This window comes from Cucurbita maxima, unplaced genomic scaffold, assembly GCF_002738345.1.
Source record: "Cucurbita maxima cultivar Rimu unplaced genomic scaffold, Cmax_1.0 Cma_Scf00055, whole genome shotgun sequence".
Taxonomy (NCBI): Eukaryota; Viridiplantae; Streptophyta; class Magnoliopsida; order Cucurbitales; family Cucurbitaceae; genus Cucurbita; species Cucurbita maxima.
This window is the reverse complement of record NW_019272071.1, coordinates 232,896-244,997: the sequence shown is the minus strand read 5'-3', so window position 1 is coordinate 244,997 and position 12,102 is coordinate 232,896. Positions and strand designations below refer to the sequence as shown.

General features: G+C 37.5%; 1 protein-coding gene across 6 annotated transcripts in view; it reads right to left on the bottom strand.

Annotated features, from left to right (window-relative positions):
* Window positions 1-1,598: 1,598 nt before the first annotated feature.
* Window positions 1,599-12,102, bottom strand: part of LOC111471690 — a 31,495-nt gene continuing 20,991 nt past the window's right edge. For 5 of the 6 annotated variants that reach the window (XM_023117412.1, XM_023117413.1, XM_023117414.1 and 2 more), the window contains 14 exons: window positions 11,817-11,868; window positions 11,460-11,561; window positions 11,223-11,369; window positions 10,948-11,110; window positions 10,613-10,840; window positions 10,364-10,518; window positions 8,793-8,921; window positions 8,236-8,353; window positions 5,136-5,331; window positions 4,849-4,960; window positions 4,580-4,734; window positions 2,672-4,142; window positions 2,400-2,594; window positions 1,599-2,293 (listed from right to left, as the gene is read on the bottom strand). In XM_023117412.1, the coding sequence (XP_022973180.1) occupies window positions 1,823-2,293; window positions 2,400-2,594; window positions 2,672-4,142; window positions 4,580-4,734; window positions 4,849-4,960; window positions 5,136-5,331; window positions 8,236-8,353; window positions 8,793-8,921; window positions 10,364-10,518; window positions 10,613-10,840; window positions 10,948-11,110; window positions 11,223-11,369; window positions 11,460-11,561; window positions 11,817-11,868 (3,694 nt within the window). In that variant the 3' untranslated portion in view covers window positions 1,599-1,822. The remainder of the gene's footprint in view (window positions 2,294-2,399; window positions 2,595-2,671; window positions 4,143-4,579; window positions 4,735-4,848; window positions 4,961-5,135; window positions 5,332-8,235; window positions 8,354-8,792; window positions 8,922-10,363; window positions 10,519-10,612; window positions 10,841-10,947; window positions 11,111-11,222; window positions 11,370-11,459; window positions 11,562-11,816; window positions 11,869-12,102) is intronic. The other variant, XM_023117415.1, reaches the window with a different exon arrangement.

The following is a 12,102-nucleotide window of genomic DNA, read 5'->3' as shown; positions in this document are numbered from 1 at the left end:
CCTTGAAAAAAAAAAAAAAAAAAAAAAAAAAAAAAATTAATTAGATTTTATTGAAGGTGATCAAAAATTTGTATCCATTTTTTGTGATATTATGCATGGTTAAGCTATATCATGGCGAAGTCTTCAAAAAAAATTGTCTTCCAAAATGGAATCTGATAAGTGAGATTTCGAGTAAGTGTTTACATAATCCTCTTCTGTCTGAAGAAACGATTCATGAAACAAAAGAACAAGAACAAAAATTGGTAATTGAAAAAATGTTGTAATGTTTTACCTTTTTAAGGCTTCTATGATGTCACTACAACGATACATGATTATTTATATGCGACTTCTCATTCTTATTCTCATGAAATTTGGTATATTCAAGAACTTTTAATGTAGTGGTGCCCGAATGTGAACAATGCTATACGTACTATAGGTTCAGATATGAAGATAAAGTATAACAAGTATTGAGACCTAGTTGACAAAATCAATAAATTGATATTTATAGCATATTTATAGCCATTACTCGATCTTCTTTACAAATTGGATTGCATATCATTTTTCGTATCGAATATCAAAGACAATGATATGGTTAAAGTTTTTTGATTTGTTTGTATACTTTGTACAAATTTCATAATAATGCTCAAAGCGATCGTTAATCTAAATTGAGTGCATGGTACAAATGAACAAAATTCTATGTAACAATGAGTAAATAATAATTATTTTGATTGTTTAGTGGAAAGCAAATGATTTAAAATACCAAGTTTATAAAAATTTGTCCAAGATTTTTTGGCCATTCCATTGTCTATTGAACTTCTAAACCGAAGATTATTGATTCTTGGAAGAGTTCTTTGACACCGAAAATCGGAGATGTTATGATATTTCTAACAATTCTACTCATTTATTATCTATTTGTTACAATCTATTATACATTATTGTCGCAATGATGATGGAAAACTTTTCATAGACATCATATTTGAAAAGCTTCAAACAAACACGAACTTCATGCTTATTTCCACTTTTTAAACTATCCAACTAAAAGGGTAAGATTTTATTGAACTTTCGTGCTATGGTGGACTTCTAAAATACGTTCAATATCGTATGTTGTACAGAAGAAACATCTGTATGGTCCAATTGGTTACATAAAGCCTGCACAGATGATACATTACCCTCCTTAAAAAGATTTAATTGATTGAAAATTTGCAATATTATTAATTGAATAAGGTTTTGTGGTAAAAAAAAAAAAGGATTTATTACCTTTTATTATCATAATAAATGTATATTCGGATTAACCAATCAACGAGTAAAAATACATACTAACAAGACATACATCTCTGCATTTTCTGCCTAGTTTATTTAAGTTTCAATAATCTTTCCCTAAAATAAAGTGAAAAAGATATCATTCTGATTTCTTTTTTTTATATTTATTTATTTATTGGTATAGATACCATAAATAAGTTAATTGTTAGCGTTCCCCAAGACCCTATGAAGTTTCACTGTTCCTTGGAATTGGCTTCGGGTCTTTCCTACGCAGATTAGCTTAGGTGGAGTGCGAAGAATGTCCCCTTCCGAGGGGGAATCGCCCTATTCCCCAAGACCCCAAATCCAACCCAAAAAGCTAATAGAGGTGGAAAATCATTTAATAGGCTTTAAGCTCATAACAGTAAATTAAATGTACAAAACTGGGCCAACGCTTCCAATCACTAACTACAAATAAATAAATAAATAAATAAGTAATAGTAAGCAAACAATCCCAATGGGGGGCAAAGGATGGAGGGAAAAGATGAAAAAACCTGAGTGATGGCCAAATACCTGAGTTCATCTGGAGGCAGTGCCTAAAATTTTAGCCAAACGGTGAAGGTACAGGTTCTGCAAGAGCATCTGATCTTTTTATGCTTCCCATGCCACATATTATGCATCCAGGAGAGGTTAGAGCCGAAAATTTAGCGCCACAAAGATCGCATATATCATAACCAATCGTCGACAATCGACTGAGGGTGGCAGCACAAAACATTGAGGGATCTTCCAGTGGATCAATGGACTTGTTCATCAAACCCCTTTGAATACAAATGTCAATGAGGCTCCTCAACTCATCTTGCTTACTTGCAGGAGCTTTAGAGAACAGAAGTTCAAGCATCTGTTTAGAATAAGAGAAATTCTGAACCTCCATATTCCGTTTTATAGCAGTTCGTATGCAGTTTATCCGATGCTTTGCCAGAAGAGGCAAAGAACCGAGATGGCGTGATAGTCTGCCCATCTCATCTTTGGCACTCAGTGCACTCGGTCCTTGTACCTTTTGTAATCTTCCAATTTCCTGTACAAAATGCAATCATAAGGTATTTGCTTTATTTCCTACTTTACAAAACTTCATTAGCTAGAGAACAATTAGGCTACAACTGAAGGACCTTAGAAATCATTACCTGAAGAAGAGTCACAGCTATCTTGTACTGGGCACATATGGTCGCTTGAGCTTTAATATCAGCTCCTCGAGAATGGTCTTTGGCAAGTGCCAGAAAAGATTCATCAAAACAAGACAAAGCATCTGAAAGATTATTCTGCTCTAGATGTGCTAGCCCAGTCTTGAAGCATACAGAAGCAGCAGCACCACGGGGAACCTGAACGTAAAGAAAAAAAATGAAGTCAATAAATGAAACGTTACTGTTAGAGTTAGAGTTAGAGAGGCAAGATGAACCTGTCCAGGTCGCACAGAAGCCGCTTGAGGTGGAGTAGGCTTTACAGAATCAACAGAATTTGGAAGTCCTAGGAAACTAAGATCAAGAGGCTGTGAAGAAAGTAAAGGCTGAGCTGGCTGAACTGGCTGAACTGTAGGCAGCATGACAGTGGGTTGACCCGAGGATTGTGGTGGTACACCCCCATCAGGTAATCCAATTTGTTCGAACGATACAGCCAGTTGCTGGGTGGCTTGAGGGGTGGCTTGAGGGGGAACACCACCATCTGGAAGGCCAACATTAACTTCAGGAACATTGGCCTGGTTGGAAGCGACCTTGTTGCTCTCAACACCAATGGACGCTGGATCTAACTGTGAAAGGTAAGTTCCAGGAGGAGGAAGGGAAGCTGCAATCTGAAGAGAAGGAATTGTATTTTGGAAAAAGTCCTCCGGAATGGGTCTGGCCGCAACTCCCACACCTGTGCCCGTGCCCTGGGTAGAAGGCAGGAACACTGGTGCAGGTTGCATGAATGAATTTGAACCAAAAGGATCAGTCGAGGTAGCAGAAACAATTGGAGCGGTTGAAGCAGTTGTAGCAGGAGGTTGGGATAAAGTTTCCACAAGGTCCTGAGTGCTACCAGTCAATGACTTAGTTCTGCTAATGGGTGGACCAAATCCCTCCCCAAGTTTAAATTGCATCGTAGCTTCTTTGATCTTTTTCACATCAACTGTTGGAGATGCAACAGGTTTATCTCGTATTCTAATGTGTAGCTTTCGAGTTTTTGAAACGTTCTCTTCATCGCTACTGCTACCATCATGAGCATTGCCATACATTGTTTTCTTGAATTCTTCTTCCGCTTTAGCCTGTTCATCTGCAGAGGCTGAACTAGAAGATTTTTTCATAAGAGTTTCCAAACCCATCAAATTATCCTTCGACTCACCATCAAATGATGCCTTGGATTTATTGGAAATGGATTTTGCTAAAGGTATTTGAAGCGCAGTGGACTTGTCAATACTTCCAACAGCAGGTGGAAAAGATCTGACCAGTCTATCCTCACTTGCTACTTCAACAATACTACCTCTACCTTTAACCGTACCAAGGTAAACACCAATATGATCTGCAACGATCGAAGGTATAGAACCGTCATCTGTTTTCATATACGGCATCACTTCTGCAGCCAGTTCCCATTGAGGTATAGCCTTCAAATTGGTGGGAGTTTTGATTTCCCAGTTTCCACCACCCCATTCTGGACCTTTGGGAACCACGCTCTCAGCAGCAAAATTTGCAAAAATGCCTTGTGTCCATTCTGTAGAGCGGACCCTTAAAATTCGCTCGCAATATCGCCTCAGTTCGGAATCTGTGCCATCCTCTTCCAATTTTTGAGCTAAACGACGCAATGCACTGGGGTTAAGGTGGCAGATAAACAAATCAAGTATGCTTTCATTGTCTGCTATAACTTCAAAAGTTTCTTTGGCACTATCGAACTGACCAAACCTGCAAGCTCAAGTCAGTCATTTTTTTATAAAAGGAAAAAATAAGAAACAAAATTTTCATTCATGGAAGAAAATTATTCAGAGATACACTTCCCCAAAGAGAGAGAAAAGAAAAGCGAAAAGAGAAACGATAGCAGCAAAAAGAAATTTTCACAAGTTCTACTAAAGGAGCCAGGGAACCACAATTCATTAGATTTCTTTAAGAAGCATTGAAAGTAGCATGAGACCAAAAGCAGCCATGCCCTCCGAGTGAGAAAATTAATTCAAACAATGGGATAAAGATAAATGCAAAGAAAAAGAGATTAAAGAAAAGAAAATTAAAAGGGAGGAATGCTAAAGCACACTAAGTACTCAGGACCAATAAATTTTGAGGTATTGAATCGGCATGCATGCATCAAAGAAAACGAAAAAAGAAGTATGATCTTATCTGCTGCATACTTGATACATGCGTAACCCAACTGTCGAAACCGATGGAATAAATGCGATGTTGGAGGGCATCTTGGGTAATCTCTAGATCGTAAGTATTCATCCTTTAAAACAGATAAAGCAGTAGAAAAACGAAGAGCTTTAATAGCATATATACCCCGCAGCACCTGAGTTAATTGAGCAACAGGTGGAGAAAGTTCTTGGTTAAAAATATAAAAAATAATAATTAGGATTTGGAAGGTACGAAAGTGTGAGAGGAAATAATATTATCCATCACTCACCTGCGTAAACTGTGGACCAGCTTGGGACAAGGACACTGCAAGATCTCCACAGACAGGTGGACCACCAGCTAAAATATCAAGAGACCTTGGAGTGATACGCAAGCTGTCAAATCTTCATGGAGTAACATTGCAAGTTAGATTTCATAACTTCAGATGAATTCAACACATAAGGTAACAAAAATCCATTAGAAAAAATATATAGAGTTAAAAGATCTTATTTAGGGTCCAAACCAAGAAGGCAGCATATGCGCAAAACTAAAAATATCTGCAGATGCAAAGAAGAAAACCTTGATGTGATTTGATAAAGTATTTCTGAAAGATCGAGCTTCTGCTCAAATCGTTGTTGCATTGTAGCAAAACCAATGAGAAGAGGTTCAAGAAGTCCAACAAGACAACTCCTTATCTCCACTCCCTTCTTCTGTCTGGGATTTATCTCTGTTGGAGTCACAAGCAATAACCGATCATTCAAAGCACCAGCGAGAACTGCACAGAAGTAACACATTTGCTCGTCAGACTTGTATAAGAAAGGTAGAATATGTATGGTTATGTCATACATCATAGATAAATACATTATGAGTACGAATTATGGTAGGCCTTGCCCAACAATTTTATTTATTATCCAGAACAGAAGGGAAATTGTGCCCACTGCCTTTCAAGGTACAGAAACGTGAAATAAAGGATGAATACTTGTCCCCTGTGATAAGGGTAATTTGTAAGCTACCGGCCCGACTTTTGCCAGAATCTGGTATGGGCTAATGAATCTTGGTGCCAGTTTTGGATGCCTGTACCCAAGAGGAAGATTGACAGTGGAGCGCAACTTGACAAAAACCCAATCATAGTCACAAACTGAACATCACAGCACTTTTCAATGGCATATTTAGTCATTCGCAGTTAAGCTCAGAATAAAGACTTTCACTTTCTTAGCATGGCTTCCCTATTACGGAGGTGAATGTCAACCTCAGCCACCACACTAATATCATCATTATAAAATCAAATCATTATATTGTAGGATGGGGCGAACGGCCATACTCGACCTCAGAAGGGGAAACTCAAGCCGCAGTATGATATGCAGTATTGTAACTAAATTCTGCCCAAAGTAAACATTTAAACCACTGTTTTGGTGTAGTCATAGCAAAATATTGGAGGTAAGTTTCCACCCCCGTGATTAACCACCTCAATTTGACCCTCGGTTGGGGTGGTAAGTCATGTTTTTGAAATGAAGTTTTGTGAATGTCAGAGGGGGGTTTAACCCATATCTGATGGTATCCAGATTTCAGATCAATCTTTAAAAATACTAAGGCACCAAGCAACTCATCAAGCATCTCGTCCACTCCTGGAATAGGGTCCTTGTCCAGCACAGTTGCACTATTAAGGGCCTAATGGTCTACACAAAAGCGCCAATTGCCACCTTTTTTTTAACCAACAAGTCAGGGCTGGAAAAAGCACTTCTGATCTGCTGTATTGTACCTGTGAGCAACAGCTAATTTTGTATTTCATCCTTCTGACATTGTGGGTATTGATAGGGCCTCACATTGATGAGTCTAGTCCCTGGTTGCCACTCGATCACGATTGTGAAATGGAGAAAATGTTAAGTGAGGCTCAAAGACAGCCACAAATTTTAATAAGATTTCCAGCGCCACAACTGGGGTAACTTCCACAAACAATGGTTCGAGCATAATTAATTCCACCAGCAACCTCTGGTCATCTTTGTCCACGACCTTCATCATAGATTTCAGTGACCCTTGGGATTTTACCATACTTCAGTCACCACGTAGTTGAACCAACCAACCTCTAATTCAAAAATCCATCTCCAATTGGTGACAATCGAACTGGACTTTTCCTAGCGTCACTAGCCAAGGAATTCCCATTTAAGTCAATGCTACCGAGGGGTTAAGGAAGAAAGTCACATATTACAGTTAGATCAGAGATTGTGAGAACTACACCTTGACATATGCTGGTCATGCAAACGAAACCTCCTGTTCCCAGAACAACCACATAACTTGTGGATGGAGAAGCAAGCAATTTTAGAGTCTTCACGATTTCTTCAATGATTATGAGTAGCTCCACTATCAATCAACACCACGTCGTCCTACCCTACAATCATCCCTTGAACTTTCATCATCATGGGTGTATTTAATCCCCATCATCTAATTAAGGGAGAGATTGGCCATTTCATATGGTTTCATTTGCTCGTCAATATAGTGGGCAGCTCAGTTAGCATTCCTCACGAGCAAGCTCCTCTCTATTCCCTTCTGTTTCACCATTGTGCAAAACAATCCCCTGCAACTCCTTTCTCTTACAACGGCAGCCAGGAGTGTACTTATCACCACATTTAAAAGTAGATTACCTTCTCCATCTTGAGCCTGAGTTCACTCTCTGTGAGTCTCTTGAAGGGCCACTTCGAAGAATTCGTTGAAGTCACAATTGTCAAGATCCTCTAATCCCACGACTACAACAAAATGTAAATGATCAGGCAGTTGAATTATTTGACTCACTTGACCTGCCCGTAGCAGATGCATTCATACCCTACCCAGCCTAGTTTTCGAGACTAAATGTAGCCCCTAGAATTTTCTTTTGCCAGACCCTATCATCATCCTCAATCAATTCAGCCATCGTCAAAGAGCAGACTTCCTGGATATTAGGTGTGCTAATTCCACCATTATCAACCAAATTTTTTTCAGTTGTTTTCCTTCGTTTTCCTCACAGATTCTTCTTTCATCACCGTTTTCCCTTTGCCTGTCATCATTCTTTTTGATGATACTCCCCCTTTCTCGATGTTAATTCCCCCTACAGTGCAAGAGATAGCTGCTTTCACTTCTTCAAAGATGACTGTAAACTATACATCCACCTTTACATCCAAATCATTGTCTCTCACTTACCTCAGCAAACAACGAATTCATTTTTTGTTTCCATTCCGGCAAACTTTCAGTCCATTTTTGTTTCCATTTCCACTTGCTTTTGTCTGACGCTCAACCTCTTTTCTTCTAACTCGTCAATCCTTCCTTCCATCTTCCCCACCATTCCCAAGAATCATTGCTTTGATACCGAAGTGATAGGCCTTGTCCAACAATTTTATTTATGATCGGATGACAATGTAATAAGGAAAATTAGAAAGCTTCCTACCTCTCCTAATTCTCGCAGGGAATACAAAATGATGCAAAATGATACCCTTCCCCAAACAGACATCACCCTAAATAACCAACTCTCCAGCCCATTCTAACTATCATAAAACTTTGGGCCCTATAATTTCCCCTCATTCATTCANGGGGGGGGGGGGGGGGGGGGGGGGGGGGGGGGGGGGGGGGGGGGGGGGGGGGGGGGGGGGGGGGGTCTATCAAATTATACAGTAGAAAGAAAGAAAATTAACAACTATATTGTGAAACACACCTGCATAAGGCATACTGATCGAAAGAATGGTCCTCACTTTTCCATCCCAGCCAAGGACACTAATCGCTGTTGCAGTAGAAAAGATGAGCGCAGGTCCAATCCACAACAGGGATCGATAGTGCACATTAGTTAAGTATTCCAACAAGTTCTTTTGAGCAGAAAAAGTCACAATTTGTGAACTAAGTTCTAAGCATTATAAAAGGCCTAACTCGTGTTTCAAAAATATATAGTATTGATTAATATTATTTATAATGGTACACATTTCCTAAGAGTTTCAGAATTGAGGTAAATACAAACTGCTCTCTAACATTATTTTCCCACTAATAATCAAACTTTTAACTTGGTAATAAATTAAGGCTTGCCAAAAACATGTTTGATCTATTTCTGGAACNCAAAAAAAAAAAAAAAAAAAAAAAAAAAAAAAAAAAAAAAAAAAAAAAAAAAAAAAAAAAAAAAGAGAGAGAGAGAGAGAATAAAACTCAGCCAGATGTACAATTTTGTCTTGTATCATGTAATAGGTAAACAAAGAACATCTTATCAACCAATGTCAAGGATATTGAAGGAATTCCCTTATCATATTTTGTGTAACTGCTAGCCAAGATATCAAAATCAGCTGAAAGCATAAGCACTCTCTCGGTGGTTAGTACTCCAGCAACAAGTCCTCTAAGAGTTTCTTGCCAGTGAACCTGCAAAAACAAAATGATTGTTTTTTCCATGAGTGTCCTAGAAAATGATCGGTCTCCAGAAGAAGAATTCTTTTACAAGTCGATTACTCAGTTGAAGACTATACGCCCTGTGACAAAATATATCTCAAACAAATTCATTTAATTTATTGATTTATTAATTTTTTCAGTTATCTCAAGTTGAGGGGCATGGTATGTAATATAACTGCTACAGTTTGAATAGTACTTAATGTATTAACTGTGGCTAATGAGTAATCTTTTAATCATTCTAATATAGTACAGATTTTTTTCCCCTAAAATAGTCCTGTCAATTAAAAAAAGATTAAAAAACCTTTAACAGGATAGATCTCACAAATGGGAGAAAGACAGCATCCTCTCCTTTGCTGCCACTTTCTTATCATGGTATCAAGCATTAGGATTTGTAAGCAATTAAAATTTCTTCTTCATTTTCCATTCTCCGTTCTCCATTCTCCATTCTCCATTCTCCGTTCTCCATCTAACAAGACCTAAAGTTCCAGATCAGGAAAACCAGTTTAAGGAGGTAGTTATTTTCATACACAATCCCAAGAGGACCACCATTAATGAATGTGCAAGACTGCTACTAAGTACTGTTGCTGATTGCTACAAATGAGGCACGCATACCACCTGAAAAATAGGGTGCCTCGCCCACATGCTGATGCATAAGGGATATGCTGCAGGTTTGAGTTCTATATATATATCTCAACACGAATGTGCCATAGCCACTCAAACCAGCTCTCTCAAGTTTTTCTAGACTTCCGTAGAAATCTAAAGAAGTTCTTCATCCCAAGAATGTTAATTCCGTCTCTTTATAATGACTCACGAGGTTTAGGCACCAACAATAAGACACAGAGAAAAATTCTCAATGCCTACCAAAACCCCATCTCACTCCTGCTACTCTATTCAGGAAGTTTGCAGTAGAAGAATTTTCAATGCTACAGAAATTTCTGAGATAGCCTCAGGAATTTAATTTCTTTTCCTGCTTCTACTTGGTGTCTCAACTGACCAAATCTAATATCTCTGTAACTACGCTCTAGTTACTTTAAGAACCAATTGGGGAGTTTTTAAATAACTTTATCAGCATCAACTTTGTAATTTCATTCACATCAAACTACTGAAATTGGTTCCAAATTCTTTTAATGCATTTTTCTGGGTTAATCTCATTTAAAATGGATTCAAATGCAATTTTCCTAGTCCTTACAGGAGCCTTGTGTTAGTCAATGTCATAATTTTTTAGGATAACGCTTTTTCCTGCATCATTTCCATGACAAACTTAAATTATATGTCGTGTGTGTATACATGTACCACTAAAAAAAAGAAAAAAAAAAAGAGAATATTCTCCTTTGCTTCCCCTTTAGTACAAATACCAAAAGCACCAAAATCCTGGCATAACGGCAAATTCTTACTGCTCGTGCAGTTCTGATTACCTGAAGGACCACCTCATTTAATCTCAGCTTAATTGATTTTCTCCCTTCACCCTTTGTTGGTATATAGTTACCATCAGCTGTCGAATTACGATGTCCTTGAACCAGTTTAACCAAGCCAATCTGGTCCCCATGAGATGCAAACATCAATGTTGATTCTACAAATGCAGTGAATTAATCTATCAGCATTCATGGAACCAATTTAATAGAATAAGGAGTGAATAGATGAATACATAATGTCTACTCATTTACCTAATGGAGTAGAGAAAATACGATCCACTTCAGTCTCAAACATAAATGGCATAGGTCCACGGATAGAATTGTTATTAGTATCTGTATTGTGGTTGTCTTCAAGAACTTTTTCATTGTCATTCTCTTGTGAAGCATTTCCTGGTAGTATATGTAAAGCAAGTCCAGTCTTATCATCATCTAGAATAGCAAACTGATTCTCGTTGGGGCCAATAAAAGCAGCATCTCGACCTAGTGACACCAAACATGTAGCAATTCAACTATGTTCATAATCATGCTTGTATTTCTCATAAATTTACCATAATGCCTTGAAAAAAATTGAACATATTAAAGCAAACCTTTGACTGTGGTACATTTACTGTTTGCTGTTAGAGAATCAGTATTTTCCCAATAAAGTACAACTTCATTTGTGGCCCCACTAAACTCAAAAGTAACAAGAAATAGACGCTGCTTTCTACTATGAACAATACATTTCGGATGAAATTCAACATTCCCTGGAATCTGCAAGATAAAAAAAAATTCAACCTTAAAAGCCTTGAGCAAACCCCCTTTTGATTTGGATAAAACGAACATTACATGATAATGATTAAGAATACATTAGTCAGAATATTACCGATGTATAAAGTTTCTTATAGATACTATCTGATCCGGAGCATAGATTATGTGCCATGAGGTTTTGACCATCTACATAAAAAGCCCTAACAGGATAATGAAGAATTCGGTTTTCTTTACTGAAGAAATTCAACTCCAAATGAAAGGGCTGTCATTTTCTACAATAATGTTAGATATCCAAGAAAACACTGTATATTTGTTAATCCTTACAATACAAGCATTGCACTGGAAAAGATACCTGACAAACTGGAACATCCTTCAAATGATGTTTAGTATCTAAAATTGTGATGATAGGTAACCGAGAAATAGGAGTATCTTTTGCATGGCCTTCCATAAAATGCTAGAAAATAATACAAGAAAGACAGAAGAGTTCGTCAAATAAAAGGAACAATAAATAGAAGAGTTGAATTGAAAAAAATATATATACTCTGAAAAGGGCATACAGAATTCCAGGATTTTGGATAAAAAAAACCCCATCAGAGACCATTACACTTCCTAGAACAAACATTCACATTTAACTCAGAACTTAACGTTGCAGATAGAAAACAAGCTCTCTATATAACACATAAAAATCACAAATATGAACGTAACCTACACTGTAAAGGAAAGCCTTCCGAGCAATGTCCGATATAGTAAGCGAACTATGGCTGCCCAAAATGGTAAATAAAATAATCAAAAAGTTATCCAAGATTCCACAGTTTAAACTAACTTTGACAATCAAAAGTTTGACCAACTTTGGTTACAGACTTGGGTTTCAGTTTCCTATTAAAAAACAAATAAAAATAAATAACTTGGACTTTAAAAAAATACCGTTCGATAAAGCCAAAAATGGTCGCAAGTATAGAAGTACCACTAGTTTAAAGTTTTTTATTTTTTTTTTT